Source organism: Nelumbo lutea, chromosome 4 (assembly GCF_056320005.1).
Source record: "Nelumbo lutea isolate HS-2025 chromosome 4, American lotus-T2T, whole genome shotgun sequence".
Taxonomy (NCBI): Eukaryota; Viridiplantae; Streptophyta; class Magnoliopsida; order Proteales; family Nelumbonaceae; genus Nelumbo; species Nelumbo lutea.
In genome coordinates, this window is record NC_142687.1 from 17,469,477 (window position 1) to 17,486,507 (window position 17,031).

Here is a 17,031-nt window from a genome sequence, read left to right on the forward strand (position 1 = left end):
GCAACCCATTACTTTCAGATTCAGCTCAATATCGACGCCTGGTTGACTGCCTAGTGTATGTTACTGTCACATGGCCAGATTTATGCTATTCAGTGAACATCCTAAGTCAATTCATGCATCAACCACGACAAGAACATATGGATGCTGCCATGAAAATTGTTCGCTATCTTCGGGTTACTGCCAACCTAGGCCATTTTTTTCTCATCTACCAATGATCTATGCCTTACTGGATATAGTGATTTGAATTAGGCAAGCTATCCCATCACTCGGCGCTCTACCACAGGTTATATTACTATGCTTGGTACATCTGCCATATCTTGAAAAACCAAGAAACAACATACAGTCTCACGTTCTTCAGCTGAGGCTGAATACTGAGCTATGGCATCCACAACAGTTGAGTTAATATGGTTAAAGCTCATCTTACAAGAACTTACAGTTTCATTTGATCGACCCATCAAACTTTGCTGTGATAGTCAATCTACTCTACATATTGTGACCAATCTGGTATTTCATGAACGTACCAAACACATTGAGTTAAACTGTCATTTTATCCGTGAACAAATCACCAACAACACTATTCACACTTCCAATTTGCAAAGCACGAAACAGCCTGCTGATTTATTCACAAAGGCACTTGGCACTAATCAATTCCATTCCTAACAAGCAAGTCGGGCATCTAATCTCTTCCTGCTCCAACTTGGGGCGTATTATCGCATGTCATTTACACATACATCTAGAAAACAGAGTTGATCTGTGTCGGTTAAACAGCTGGAAACTTGCCAGCTGTGCTCTTAGCCAGCTGTAATTCAGTTATTTACCTTGCATAAATCCCCCCTGTATATTGAATAAACGGTGGTTGTTTCTTTCATTTTTAGATATCCTGCAAGTAAAAATTTTGTTCACACAACATCCAACGCTACATCGATCTCCCCTACATGTAGATGTATATTAAATTTACAAATAGGTGTTTTCAAATGTACAACAAGAGCCCCTCTGCTTTCAGAGTGTGCAAGGTTTTTACTTGCAAGAGAAGAGATCCCGGTCACAACATGAACATGCTGATGCTGGGCATGAGATGATCTTGACAATCAAACAAATGATGATTAAAGCGGAGTTACAAAATAAAATCATCCATATTGGCGAGCACGGAGCACCCCTTGAATTCTTCTACAAACTTGCACATTTTCAATCAGCGCTTCAGCATTGTTCATTTGTTCTTATTTTACACGGATGGTGGCCAGATTTCTCGTGCAATTTCGAACTCCAAACTGTTGAAATTCTTTAGTAGGCAAGCAAAGCACAAGCAGATAGGTTTGGTAATATACTATATATATGTATAGCTCAACTTTTGAGAGGTTGTTGCAATGGCTATAAATATAACTATGTAATTCTTATAAACTCATTTTATTTTACAAGTCTAAAAAATAACACGAGGTACACGATCAAACTTTCGAAAGCTCCAGCACTATTAACTAGTTCAAATTTCCATTTCACACCATATTGCCCTCTATTTATTTTGGGGGAGCTAATCTGAGGATTTTATTAATATACATATAGAAGAAAAGGAAGTTGCAAACTTTAACTTTACAACAGAACTGTGCAATGAGCCAGCTAGCTCATCCACCCCATTTTATAATTACAGACCCATTACCTGCACTATTAATAGCAGGCTCTAGATACACTTCCCCCTCTTTACACTTCTCTGGCAAGTTCATCTGCTAGAGTGAACGGCAGATTTCCTAACCAACCTAAAGCACGTAGGCTGCCAGTTAGAAATGTGGCATCCCAAGATAATGTCTGAAAACCCAGTAGAGCCTGACCCCTCCTCTCATTCATCTTCAAATCTTTTTGTACTAATAAACCCAAATTTACAGATCTCCAGAAGCTATAGTGTTCCGTCAATATGATCATTTCTGAAAGGTTGTCATGGGCACCTAATGTGATCTTCAGCGAAAAAAGTACTTTCTCCCTCTCTGTCTACGAATCCCAATAGCAATTGTGGTCAACTCTACAACCAATCATCTGCTAACGCATGACACAATATAGCGACCTTTCTCCAGATCATAGATAGTCTTGTATTGGGGTTTTTGCCACTTTGACAGGGACCATGCTGTAAAAATCACCATGATAAAGACAAAAAAGAGGGAAACCAACATGGATGAATCATCACTGACATTGGTAACAATCCAATCAACTTCCATACCCGACTCAGCTGTATTTTGCAAGATGAAAGCTCCCAAAGCCCAGTCAAGTGGCATATTTGCAACCTGATTTGCAACCAGAATCCTGCTCTCAACAAAAGTAACTATACGATCAAAAGATTTGAAATTGCATGGAATGCCTGGCTAAATAGACTCTGACAAGCATAGATACTTGGTACATTCAACTCGAAACAATTATATTCCAGACTGAGCTTATGTACTATATGAAACACTTATGTATTAGAAATGCTGGATAAAACCTTTGAGAACAATGAAAAAACATTTAAGTTTAGTTGAATTAAGTTGGGAGTTAGACCACAAGACTGTAGTTGATGCAAATTGCCAGTAGTGCTATGACCCCCTATATGGGTAGGTTAAAAAAAAGAGAAGGTAAATGGGGAAAAACTATTAATCTTCATCAGTTGTTAGGCTTTTTGGAACATAATAAGTTTCTAGATTAACTTGAGATTTTGATTTTGCATTTTATGGATAGAAAACATGATCTTCCTAGATATGGCTTTTAAAACAATGATAAACAGTGTTTTCTACTAGATAGAACAGTGGCTAAAGAAGGCCACGATGTCTGTGGATAAGGCAGAGTTATACCACATGCAAATTTGACAGCTTTCTGGGGAAGCAAACCAGGAGTAAACTTGTTTTTGATAATTTGTAATCAGGTACCAAGAGTATAACATTCAGTCACCTACTTAAAACCAGGGATGAGGAAATGATAGGTCCAGGATGTACCACATAAACTTGGTTTGTAGATTATCATGTATCCCACCCCATATAGTTGAGATAAGGCTTAGATGATGATCAAGGTTTTAAAAACTGGCAGGGAAATGGAACCACTTTGGCCTCCGTTTTCCAGGTCAGCAGTTCAACTCTGTTAGGTATAACATGAAAAGAGAAGAGGAGAAGAAGAAAAGAGTAGGCAGTTCAACCTCTCTCTCTCTCTCTCTGAACAGTTCAGCAGTTAGTTAGACTGTCCAGATCAACGGTTTGTTGACCAATTCAATGTTTTTTAAATAATGGGCCAGCGGGTAAATGAAACCAGAATGGTGACCGGTTTCCAGTCTGAACAGCTCAACTGCCTGGGGTCAATGACGTTTTGAAAACATTGATGATGATCATGATATAATCACGGAATGATCTTGGGAGGAAGTGGCAGAAATCATAAAAGGAAATACCTTTGATCATCCAATGAAATTCCAAGAGTATCATGCAGTAGAGCCACAATATAAGATGAAGAGAAGCAATATCGCAGCAAATCATCCTCAGAAAGGCTACTGTATTTCTTTTTGAGTGCTGACCAGTCTTCTTCACAAAACTGTTGTCCAGTGAACATCAGATTGGAGAGAAATGCTGTTTCAGGCAGTCTGAAGAACTGTCAAGCAAAAGCCAAAAAGAAAAGGAGGCTTAGAAATCATATAACCAAGTAATAGCACAATACTACTAACAGGAAGAATATATTTTTAGAAGGCATCGAGTCATTGACGATACATATCCAATAGGGTAATTCTTACAAACATATTTAAACTCCATATATGAACTTTTATTTTTAAACTCCATATGTGAAATTGTTGATAATCTGCCAGAAGGGTGAGGAATCTGTTTAGAAGCCTAATTTAAAGATCAGGTTCCCCCAATTACTAACTCTGGGATGTGTCTTTAGGCCCGACATTTACCATTACACTCACTTCTAATCTTCTTTTAGATAAGTTACACTACTTCTAATCTTAATACAGTTTGTTTAGGCTGTTAAAAGAGGAAAAAAATCAGACTGACATATATGAAAGAATTCATAAAACCTTTGATGTATGATAGAAATTCTCTGTGGCCAAGAATTTTCCCTGCAGCTTTGGTATGAAGGTTGATCCGATGTAACAATGCTGGAAAGAGCATTTCTCTGGAGAAAGATGGTTGTCATTAATTGTCTATAAAGCAACAGATAAGCTCTTGATGAAGAACAAATGTGGGTTTATTACAAATAGAAGATTTCTTAGAGTGTTTGCAACCTTTTCCTTTCTGTAACAGCATTAGAGCAGCAGATCTACATTCTGAGAAGTTACCCCTAGCATGAAGAGTTGGAAGATATTTGCTCTTCTCATCCGGTACAGCAGGTGGGAGACTCTGGAACTGCACTTCATGTGAATACCCTTTAGGAGAACATGGATCTATAGACACAGTCTCTCGAACAGATTGTGCAGCTGCATTAGTAAGAAAGGGATTAGATTTTCAAAATTTCAATACTTCCTACTACTAGTGATTAAAGTTTACAATAAATAAATAGCTTTACAATATGAACATGGATCTATAGCAACTGTTTCTCTAACAGATTGTGCAGCTGCATTAGTAAAAAAGGGATTAGATTTTCAAATTTTCAATACTTCCTACTATTGGTGATAAAAGTTTACAGTAAATAAATTTGCAGTATGAAATTCTTTTTGCATCCTGATAATTCTTTATTGTTATCTAACAAGTGAAGAACGTGGAGAACAGTTTTCAGACACTGAAGACTTGATACTTGATACTTTATTTTTAAGGAATTTCTATAATTATGTTACTACTTAAATTGATATAAGAACATTCTAACAGCTTTAGTCTAAATACATATTCTTAATATTCCGTAATTGTTAACCAATGCTTTTTCTTTTTTGCTTACTCTTCTTTTGGGCAATAGGAACTTCTATTAAAAAATAATAACAAGAGAACAAGACAACCGGAACCAGAAAACACAAACAAGAAAAATATAGAAAGAATCAAAGAAACAAAGACAGAAGGCATCAGATAGCACAACCCCTGACAGTGTCAATCCCTTCCATAAAATCTATCTTTATCCTTGTTCTAAGTATCATACAACCAAGTTGGGGGAACCAGACCAGATTCATTTGAGCCTGAAAAACCATTGGAGGATTTACACAAGGGAACTATTTATCCTTCTCTTCTTTCTTCTCTTCTTGAAACCCATGGATCTTTTATGCTCTACTGGTAAAACCCTTAAACAAAGCATATTACATAGGTAAAATATACAATATATACAGGACATTTTACAAATATAGCACTAATATGTAGCCATAGTAATAATATTACAATAAGGTGTCAACCTTGTTATTTTTTCTGCCAAAAATTGGCACCTTATTGCCTAGGTGGGTGTTTTGTCACCTAGATAGGCACCTTTTTTTTATAAGGCATGGCATTCAGGCAAGGCACCGAAGAACCAAGGCTGCCTTGTTGCCTTGACAACTATACTTTTTTTGATCGGTACTTGACAACCATTCTTTGATGTTAAATAGGTAATTAGCTATATTGTACGCTGTATTTATGCTTTTTAGAACTTAATAGCTTAGCCTATGGGGGGTTTATACAAGGCTATAATGTTCCTGTTAATAGCATGATGCTCGGACCAGTTGAGCTAAGATTTTTTTTTTTTTGAAATATCTTATTTTTCAGAATTTAAATTTGTATGCTAATTTTTTTTTTCTTTTGATTTCAAAATTAGCATCTCACTTTGTTCAGCCATACACTTCCATCTCTAACCATAAGAGATCTAAATAAATACAGATAGGTCCAGAGAGGCAAATACTGCTTTTTTTTTTCTTTTGATTTCAAAATTTCTCACTTTGTTCAGGCACACACTTCCACCTCTAACCATAAGAGATCTAAATAAATGCAGGTTGATCTAGAGAGGAAAAATACTGCTATTAATAAATGCAGGTTGATTTAGAGAGGAAAATACTGCTATTTTTTTTTCCTTTGATTTCAAAATTAGCATTTAACTTTGTTCAGGCACACACTTTCATAAGAGATCTAAATAAATGTAGGTTGGTCCAGAGAGGCAAATACTGCCTCTCTCTAAATTCCTCACAACCTACAGTAACATACACAAAATGGACACATATTATGGCACTCCATGGAAAACATAACTTTGTTTATCCCATCTAATCACTATATATTTTCTACATAATGAATGTATCAAGTAATTGAATAATAAGCCCAAAGATTTAGCATTCCCACTAAGCATCCATCCTCCCAACAGAAGCTGCTTGGTGAATAACACACTACTATCATTTATTATATGAACTATGCATCCTATGAGGTTGATGGCTTAAAATATCTGCACTCGCTGCTTGTCAAAAATCATCTGCTATAGCCTGTATGCTTCATTATTGCCAGTCCTGAATTGTTCTACAAAAGACCGATGACCAAGTCTTACACCAACAGAAACATCTTTTCCTACAACTTTGCTCCCACTGAAAAAGCACCAGTTCTGATATGTATTGTTACCACTAATATCTGCATTGATTTTATTTGTCCAGAAAAACCTACCTATAGTCTGTATGCTTTTGTGCAATCAGTCCCGAATTATTCGACAACAGATTTATGCATAGTCTTAGTGCCCTTGAACCAACACAGAAGAATGACAATTTTTCCTGATAAAACACCAGTTCTTATTCTTCTTCCATTCTTTTCCTTTTTGGGAAAATCTATGATACCGGAAAGACAGGTTATCGGAAGAGTTTTGATCAATCAAATAACCCCATGAATTTTGATGAATATTATCTGATAGATCACCTCTTTTATGATACCCACTGATTGGCTGTAAGTTTTTCCAGTATCATGTCTTTCCGCTATCATAGTCGAACCCTTCCTTTCTTCTTACATAGTTTGCTAAGTAGTTAGCACCTCTTTTCCTACTGCAGTGCATAATCACCTAAAAGGTCAAAGCAAGATGATGAATTCCATGCTCAGAAATTTCACAAGGACAACCTATGTTTTCATGTATTAACTATTAACCTTAGAATTATATATTGTCATCTATATATTTTCAGAACAGGCCCGAGACAATTCTAGAATCTAAAATATCATTTGGATGCCATAGAAGACCTGAGACCATTCATAACCAAATCAAACATCAAAATATCAAAAAACAATATTTCGAGAAACAGATAAGGCCTTTGACATGATTGACTTGTAGCTTCAAACATATCTTTGTATGACAGTATCTGAAGAAACACCTTATAAAAAATGAATCACTTTATATGCTTGGTAGATGCTTAGGTTCCTGATTTCTGATAGCACACTCCCAAAACACTACCGTACAAAGCAAAAACACAACATGATCCAGAATAGATAGTTTTCAGAAAAGAAGATAGAGATGAAGTTAGTCCATTAACTTTATACCAAAAAGAAATGAGAAAATCAAAGAAAGATGGGAAAAGTATTTTGAAAAATTATTACATGAACATCATGTAGAAGGCACTAATGGAGGAGATAGTAACTAAGTTATTTAATAAGATAATAAAAGAAAAGAAGATGCCTAATGAGTGGAGAAAGAGCAGTATGGTACCTATATTTAAGAACAAAGGTGATATACAAAGTTGTAATAGCTATCAAAGGATTAATCTCATGAGGTACATTATGAAACTTTGTGAGAGAATTAACTGAGCAAAGGTTATGACATGAAACAAGTATATTATATATATATAAACAATTTTGGGTTTCTGCCAGGGAGATCAACCATGGAAGTTGTCTTCCTTTTGAGATGATTTATAGAAAAGTTTAGAGAGAATAAGAGAGAAAGCATAGAGCCCTAGAGAAAAAATATGGTGAATGGTGGAAAAGAAAGGGGTTCCAAATATGTATATAGACCTAATTAAGGATATTTAAAGGGTTTACCAACCAATGTTAGAACACCTATGGGAGAGATCAGATTTTACAGTTACAATGAATCGTTACCAAGGTTCAATACTTAGCTCTTATTTGCACTGATCATAGATGAATTGACTAAACATATTCAAGATGAGGTCTTCATGGTGCAATTTTTTATTAGCAGAAAAATTATTTTATTATATATAGCATGCACATGTATAGATTATTGGATTGTTAATAGACAAATAACCACTTACAAAATTTCCAATCTCTTGAGGCAAGTAATTCCTGCAACGAGTCATATGCAACATTCTGCAAAAGAAAATGACTTAGGAGCTCTTTAGATAAATATGAATCTCAAAAAAGGAAAAGAAGATGCAAATAAAATAAAAAAGAGGAAAATTTTGGAATCAAGCACCATGTTATAGAGAAATCCTTTTACAAAGTAAGCTTATTGTAATTGAAAGTGAATCAATTACCAATTTCAAACTGGCACAAAAAAGGAGAAAATTTGGATAGCCAAAAAAGGATTACAACAGCAACGAAAGCCACTGTCAAACTGATTTTATAAGCACAAAAGATTTTAACAATGGCTTGCCCACAATTACATAATGGCATATATACTAAAGTTCCCAAAACTCTCAGACATAACTAGTATAGTTAAAACATCACCTAGGTGTTGACTAAGAAACTGTCTAGGCACAATGTTTTCAACAGGATTCCCTGTCAGTTTAGCCCCTGAAGTGCTTATTTAAAAAAAATGTTGACCAAGTCAATGACTTGGCAACTTCGAAGGTCCAACATTCAACCCAGTCAACAGGTCAAGGGTTAGACATGAAATCTCTTTTTCTGTTTTTGCTTTTTATTTTTTGTATTTTTAACCATTTCTATTGTTAATTAATATATTGTGAATATAATATTAGAGACAAACCCAATTTTGATCTATGATATGGATTCACCCATTTCACCTGGACAGTCGAACCACTAACCTACCACCTGAAAGGAAAGGCAATTCCATTTCTAGGTAGGCGAAGATATAAGTATCTTAGTGGGTGTAAAGAACTAATCATGCTTCATGCCCCATTTGTATATTGATATAAAATGTGTGTAACCCATTTTGGATCACTAGGAGATTATGTAGAGCTAATAGTTGGGGCTCTTAATCCCTATTGTGTATGTTTGTTTTCTTTATATGCAAGGAAGTTAACTAAAAATATTGTCATTTTTCTCTTACTATCAAGTATAACTTGACACTTAATCATTTATCAATTTAATTTGTAGTTTAATGGCTTATAATTAACACGTATATACATAAAAGGATTGGGTCCACATTGGAAGCACTCTATGCTCTTTGTGACTCTCTAAAAATTTTCTCCTTTTTGCATTTTGTTAAAAATAAAAGTAACCAAAAGGCTATGGATTCAATTGTCATTAGTTGAAATGTCCATTAATTATCTCATAATATAATTTACCATTAATTCAATGCTCTATTTATTATATTAGAAAAGTGTACTCAATATAAAAAATTAATATAAGATTAGATGTCTAATAATATTAAAAATAAATAAATGAATTAATTTGGTTGGCTCATTCCTAACTAAACATCCCATATATTAGATTAGAAGTTGTTAATTTGAAGTATTAATTCTTTCCAAATTTAATTTTCAATTAATCCAATATTCTGTGTATTAGATTAGAAATTTAAATTCATAGAAAAATTATCATAGCATTAAACTAAAATATTTAATTCAAACAAATAATTATCATAGCATTAAACTATATATAGAAAAGGATTAAGCCCATGTCAGCAATTCAATTGTATGGGCCCGTGACATTATAAATCATATAAGAAAATTTTTTAAAAAGATAAAATGCAAAAATGCAAAAAACCATAGAAAAATAGCCACATCTTTGATATTATATATTCATCATAGTAAACAAAAATAAGTGTAGTAAAAGAGAACTATTGTTATTAATGATGGAAATGACCGAAAAAACAAATAAGAGATCTAATATCTACCATGTGACCCATTAACCAGGTCAAACGGTTTAATGATTAAACTGAATGGATAACTAGGGCATTAGTTGCACTGATTTTTTTTTTTGCAAGTAAACGGTTCATGGACTAAATAGACCTAAAAGCCTAGCTGGCTGATGGGTCATCCAGTCTTACTTGTCAGGTTAATGACAGGTTGAAAACATCGATATTTTGGTAAGATTTTAGTTATAGAGTCAATTGAGTAAAAGCAGATGGGCTTTTATTTGGATCTAACCCATATAAATGTATTTATAGGGTAAAAGAGTTGGATTTAGTTTAGGTTATATTAAAATGGATGGATATGGATCCTATTCATGGAACCACTCAATTCCAAATCAGATCTTGTAAGGCAACAAGGCCTAGAGGCCAGAACTTTTTCAAATCTGGAATTCTGGATTCAGATTTTATTGGATGTCACAACTCCTCTACGGTCTCTCTGACTCCTCTAAATTTTTGTGTTATATTTTACTATTTGAAAAAAAAGAAAAACAAAGAAAAAACATCAAATTCAAGGCTACTTAAACTCGCCCACAACCAACTGAGTGTCCTTTTGTATTAGGAAACTAAGTCTAATCGTGTAAGCATGTTTACACCTATCTGCACATCACAAGGTCTCTTCCGGTATACTTGTAATTTATTCATTTTTGCCATCTAGGTGATCTTTAGTTTTTGCCTAGGCATCAACTCACCAAATCAGGCCAAAAACACCTCTCTGCCTTAACTACACTGTATGATCTATCTCTAGGTTTCTAACATAAATATGAATTCATGTGGTTCACATGCAGAGAATTGGGTATCCACTAATGCTAAGCTTAGTCTAAATGTTTCTTTTTCCTGCACCTTTTGGTAAGATATAAGAATATTTGAATTTCTGGCATAGGGAATTTGATTCATGGCCTCTAAGAGGCTATTTGGATAGCATACTAGAATTTGGATTCTGTGCAAAACCAAATTCTAGATTCAATTCTAAAATCTAGCCTTATTCTAGAATCCATGTGCAACCTGTTTCAACTTCTGGACTGATTCTGGCAAAGTTATTAGAATTCCAAAATTCCAAATTATTTGAAATTTTACAGTGCCATGTTTCATAATCTGGATAATTCCAAATTCTAATTGATTCTAGTATGCAACCAAACGCCCCTCAAGTGTCGTTACATATTTTAAAATATGGTTACAATTATCATGGACAAGATGAAGCACAACTAAACTATTTAAGATATTTAATAATAACAAATTATATTTACAATTGAATCAATTTAAACAGTTTGACATTATAATTACCTGGCCAAAATGAAGCAAACTATGACTATAGAGATTGTAAGTGAACTTCCCAAATTTAAGAGTATGTGAAAACTCAGGAGGCAGAGGCTCACTTGAAACAAATGTGACCTGAAATAAAAGTACAGCACCGAATAAAAATGCCAATTCGATATCTCATACTTCTGAACTTTGCTCTACATAGTATACAAAATTGTAGTAACTTGTCTGCAAAACTGGAACTGAAAAATGTAAGAAATTCTACATTGATCATTTTATCTTTTTCTTGTTCCTTTTTGGATTAGTTGATCATTTGATGAATAGACATCAGTTTTTCATACATTCAAAACAGCATACATCTTTGTATATAGTAGTCACGTTCCTATTTAAGAGAATTTCCAGTACTTTGAAATGTCTTTGGATTCCTTAATGCGAAGGAAAAAAGGACAGCTCAACCAGCCATCTAAGAACAAGCAATGGCTAAATGACTGTAAAATGAATAAAGTAAACATGAGGATGTTGAAATGGATGAGTGACAGGATTACTGGATTAGGAAGGATAAGAATTACTTCATCCAATAGAGAGTAAAAACATAGTAGACCTAACAGGTGACAAATGAGAAAGTACTGGAACTATGTTACTCTACCCAAATGCATGTTCTTGCTTTCTATTGCAAAAAGCATGTTGTGAAAGCACATTAATAAAACCCATTTCACAGCACAAAGCCTACAGTAAAAGCCCAAAAGCAGCGTTCTGAATTTCTATTTTTAAAAACATAATAGCAGAAGTCTATCCAAACAGCACCTTATTCAAGTTGAAATCTCCACAACTGTTTTGAAGAAACTGAAAAAGAATATGATTCAAATCTACTAGAGGATAAGGACCCTGATAGAGTGGACTGATGAAACAGATTGCGGAACCAACCCCAAATAGTTGGAAAAAGCCTATTTGAGTTAAATTGAGAAACTAATCTTAAATACTATGAACAAAAGGAATAGAAGTGAAGGAAAGAAAGCTAAACCTGAGCAGAAGCCCCACCAAGTTCAATTATCCCAGTTGTATTCTGAGGATCACCACCAAGTGTGCCAAGGGCATAATTTGCCGCAACCCAGGCATATAAACCTTCATCAGAACCTACATGAGATATATCATCTGATATTAGGGTTCTAGAATGTGAATTCAGGGTCTAGTTATAAATTGCAAAACCAATGAAGATAGGGAAAAAATTCAACAAGGTATCAAGTACAAAGAAGTAGATTTTCCCATCTTCACAAAGCAAGACAGTAATTGATTAGCACATAGGAGTCAATTATAACATAAGCAAACCATAAATCTCTTTAGGTCTGTAATAACAGAAAATGAAGGTTAGAGTTGTGTTCAAAAATTTCTGCAAGGCCTTTGAAAGATTTCAAAATTTGCTAAGAAGAAAGATAAAAACATTTAAAAAGAGAAAGCTATCAAGATAAAGAACTAGGGTTCATGCTTCATGGTTTTACCTTGAACCCTATTGTATTTAAAAAATAACAACAAACAAACAAACTGATTAAAGGGATAATAGCTGTGTTACTCAGCCAAAAGCAGCATATAAGCCACACCTCTGGCCGAATCGGGATTTGCTCCTGACCGAGCGCACCTCACACCGACATCACAGCCCCATCCCACCGTGCATTGGGAACATCTCCCAATGAATAAAACATAAAAATACAGGAGATGTTCCCGATGTGCGGCTAGGACACGTTGAGGTTGGCGTGAGAAGCGCTCTGTGACAGTGAGAAGAGCAGATCCAGACTCTCTCTGGCCCACGTTTGCTTCACTGCATGACTTACTAGGGGAAGAATCGCTTAGTTGGCCTGTAGATAAACCACAAGCAGGAGGATCGAGCATTTACAAGTAGAGTTGAAACTTGACATCGAGGTCCAAACATGATAACCAACTGAAATGCCTCCTATTCACGATTCACCTAATCAGCCAACAAGAGACTGGTTTTCTCCGCATACCTCCTTCATCACCTCCTTCTACCTCGATAGAACACAGGCCTGTTTATCAGTCAGCGAAGCTAATAACCTATTAACCTCCCACGTTCAAAGCAATAAATTCTGACACACGGATTAAAATACCAAGTACAGTGTTGCCTGAGTAAATTGCAACTGGTCTTGCCTAGGTTGCAGGACGAATTAGATAAAAGAGTAAAGTTTCAATTGCATGAAATCGCAAGGAGGTCGAAAGCCCAAACCATTACCTGTGATAACAGAAGCCCAGTGATCCCGAAATAGGAAACCTGAGTCACTAAGAACCTTCCTGCAGGAGTCCAATATCCGCTCCTGAATATCTAAATCAAGCCTCCGCAAACCCGCAGTGGCCATTAGCCTAATTTCAGTCTCTCCCCAATGATCCTTCGGAATTCTCTCCTTGGCAAATTTCAAAAGCTTCAACAGGGAACTCGCGGCATTTTCTGGGTTCGCCGAATACGAAGATAGACCCGGATTCACCCTCATGGATGCCAACCCATCCTTCCCAAAATCGAAGAGAGGCACTCCTTTCCCGTTGATAGAGAACCGAAACACGTGAATTCGAGTACCGGTGCTCCCACCGTCCAAAACAATGGCAAACTTTCTCTTTGAAAATGGAGAATTTCGAGAACCTCTTGCATTGACGAATAGATAACAGAACAGGGTGATACTTACAACAACCGCAACGAAGATCCAGAGATCTCCTCGTGGCGTGCATTTTGTATTGGATGTAGAAATTCGAGAAAAGAATTTGTTGGAACGAGGGGGGTTGGGCCGAAAGTGGAGCTTTACTGTGTCCATCTTCTTTTGAGTTTGTACCGCCGGAGTTGGAATATTCGATCGTCGCATCGAAGAAGAAGAAGAGAAAGCTAGAGAGAAAGAAGAATCATGAGAACATTAGGGGTTTCTGAAACCCTGGGATTTTGCAGAGAAGGGTGAACGGATGATTGGAGGAGGAGGAGGAGGAGGAGGAGGAGAGGACTGTGAAAGCTCCGCCCTCTCTCTCTCCTTCTTCGTCTAGTCGCGCGCCATTTTGGTTTCTGCATGAGGAGATTATAAGCTTTTGCCTCTGAGCGAATTTTCGGGGGCCGGTCCAGTGCAATTTGTGGACCGGGCTTTTTGACCATGTAATAGAGTCATGCATGTGAGGTGAGTTGGCTGCTTTGTGAGTCGTCAGATCTTCCGGAGAGCACCCCACAGTGGTCCGAAGATTGCAAACTCTTGCAACATAATCGGGAACAAGGAACAGAATAAATTCACGTCAACGTCAGTTAACGACTGGCGGTGGCGGGAAGACGAACGAACATCGAAACGATACAGGTTACGGGTTACTATTTACCGACCACAGCGTCTCCGCTAGTCCGGTGAGGAAAAGCCTGCTAACACTATTCTAATTTCTAACACAGCAATTCAGCCCCATATCGGGAACATCTCCCCAAGGTCGTAGCAAATCGAATCTGTCCATGGTTCAGGTCTAGCACTCTGGCCGCTCCTACTTTTTAATTGTCTAAAACTCATCGTCAGCAATTTTCTTAAATTCACCATAATCTTTCAAAACGTCCAATAAACCTCATGTGGCCATGTCAGTTGTTTTTATTTTTCAAAACTCAACTTTGTCAATGTATTTTAATAATGTTTCTTAACGAAAATGACCATGTCAACATAAATAATAATTTTCATGACAAATTAGGGGAAAAGAGTCATTTAGGTTAGGATTAGACTGAAATTCTCTCTCTCGTTTGAAGGTCATTGTCGCACATATCTACTATTTAAAGATCTACTAGTTTGAAAATTTGAAAGAAGGCAATCAGAAATTTCAAAGACTTTTGATGTTTTGAAACATTTGTAATGTATTATTTTGAATCTGGAATGTAAATCCCCATTGAGGGTTCTACAGATTCATCAATATATATATATATTGTAAATTTTTATTTGATTGTCTAAAATATTTTTTGTAAATATTTGTTGCAATAATCTTTAGATTCAATGTCTAGTTTTTGTTTATTTTTTGAAAATATTTATCATATTATTAGTTTGTTTGTAATTTTTTATTTTTTCCAAAATATATAATTTAAAAATATCATTTTTTTTTATTTTTTCTTTTTTAGTTGATATTTTTAAATTTTTATCATTTTATGTATTTTTGTGTAGGTTTTTATTATCTTTTTGAAATTTTTATCACTTTCTTGTGTTTTTTACAATTTTTTACTTTTTTCTATAATATATAATTTTTGAATTTTTATCATTTTATGTATATTTGCAATTTATGTTTTTATCCAATCTTTATATTTTTTGAGTTTTTGTCTTTTTCAGTTTTCAATTTCCTTGTTTTTTCTTGCATTTTTAGTGTTATGCTATAATTTCAATGTTTTATAATTTCTGTTTTTTTAGATTTTTCTATTTTCTATAATCTATAAATTTTCTGTATTTTTTGTTATTTATTTGTAAGTTCTATGTTTTTCTATAATTTTAGATGTTTTTTACTAAAATTTTCATTTTTCGATTTTGCTTTTCAATTTCTATAGCTTTTTATATTTTTGTAATTTCTGTGTTTTTATGTATTTTAAATTTGAAAATAGTTTTTGAACATTTTCTTTTTTTTCATGTCTTCTTAGTTAAAATATTAAAATATATAGATATATATTTTATATTTTTCTATGAAGAGTAAAATGGTAATACATTAACTCTTGTTAGTCTGTTTAACGTCAAACTAGTGACATGGTGAATTTTAAACATTTTAAAAAGTTATAGTGAATTTAAGAGATAGGTTGAAAACTCATGAATTTTAGACAAATTCCATAAAGATAAAGGTATACAACCAATATAAACACCAATAGATGATTTTTAAGACAACATTTGACCCATGCATGCATTATAAATTTACAATAGCAAACCTCTGCAATCCGGCAATCTACATCAAAAACGAGGATTTCCCAATCTACATCAAATATTGGTCTACAACCAACATTTGACCCATGCATGCATTAGGGAAAAGCACCCTCTTTCTGTTTGCCTCCACTACCATAAGTATTAATCGGGTAAACGTCCTCTATCTTCTCCGTTTCAATTTCTGGATATACATTCTGTGATCCAGTCTTGCATCTCCAAGAACTGAGTTATCTTCTCTGACTCATCCCAATCATCTTCGATTCTTGATATCTCCATTACAGCTTCACATGTTGCATGCCTTGACACACAAACCAAAGAAGAGCAATATTCTAAGAAGAATGAAAAGTTGCAACAACAACAAGAAAAGTAATAGCCCATTTAAGAATTCTTAGAGGACTCATTGCCAATAATTTCTTCTCCATGGAGGAAGATCTTGAGCTCAGTTTGAGTTTGATTCATTCCTTGAAAATGCTTTCGGACAGGCATTAGCTCAATACATGTTTTTTCCTCTCCTTCACTTCTATCTCTAATTCCCCTCTATTCTCTCCACTTTCCCATAAAAATAAGACCATAATATATTAAGTTTTGGTTTTCCAAATCAAACAATATTTATATCTATAGATGTGATTTCAAGCAAATAAAGAGAGGGGAATAAGGGGGATTCGATAATGTTTCCTATATATTTGTGGCATCCTCCATTATTGTTAAAAATTTATTCTTAGATGATAATCTATTATTGTAAATAATTAAATTATTATATATTACTACTAATCAATAGCAATTTCAATATTTTTTTGAAAACTATTATAAAATATTATAATTTATAGTTATTTAATTTACTGTTCATTAATTATAGAAAATTATTAGAATTGTAGGGACGACAATTTTCCATGTAAAACGAGGGCCCTATCTTGCCCCACCCCAAACGGGGCAAGTTTTCTCAGATCTTGAATGGGGATGGGGCAGAGACAAGGTGGGGACAAAA

The 17,031-nt window shown here is 34.8% G+C and overlaps 1 protein-coding gene across 5 annotated transcripts; it reads right to left on the bottom strand.

Annotated features, from left to right (window-relative positions):
- Window positions 1-1,510: 1,510 nt before the first annotated feature.
- On the bottom strand, window positions 1,511-14,282 carry LOC148854250 (putative apyrase 6). 5 transcript variants are annotated; one of them, XM_088983598.1, is made up of 10 exons: window positions 13,388-14,189; window positions 13,037-13,184; window positions 12,170-12,282; window positions 11,173-11,280; window positions 8,111-8,165; window positions 4,220-4,411; window positions 4,013-4,110; window positions 3,392-3,588; window positions 2,204-2,286; window positions 1,511-2,110 (listed from the first exon to the last, which is right to left on the bottom strand). In XM_088983598.1, the coding sequence occupies exons 2-10, from the start codon at window positions 13,056-13,058 to the stop codon at window positions 2,019-2,021; spliced, it is 960 nt and encodes a 319-aa protein (XP_088839724.1). In that variant the 5' UTR covers window positions 13,059-13,184; window positions 13,388-14,189; the 3' UTR covers window positions 1,511-2,018. The 5 variants fall into 5 exon arrangements, with proteins under 5 accessions (XP_088839724.1, XP_088839723.1, XP_088839721.1 ...); XM_088983597.1 differs by having other exon boundaries at window positions 12,975-13,184; window positions 13,388-14,188; XM_088983595.1 differs by lacking the exon at window positions 13,037-13,184 and having other exon boundaries at window positions 13,388-14,282.
- Window positions 14,283-17,031: the final 2,749 nt, after the last annotated feature.

Excerpts from the sequence above, each read along its gene's own strand:
- LOC148854250 (XM_088983594.1), bottom strand. The coding sequence starts at position 14,006 with ATGCGACGATCGAATATTCCAACTCCGGCGGTACAAACTCAAAAGAAG. Across the intron at positions 4,111-4,219 it reads GCTGTTACAGAAAGGAAAAG|AGAAATGCTCTTTCCAGCAT; the intron begins GTTGCAAACACT and ends ATCTTTCTCCAG. Across the intron at positions 3,589-4,012 it reads ATTTCTATCATACATCAAAG|TTCTTCAGACTGCCTGAAAC; the intron begins GTTTTATGAATT and ends TTTGCTTGACAG.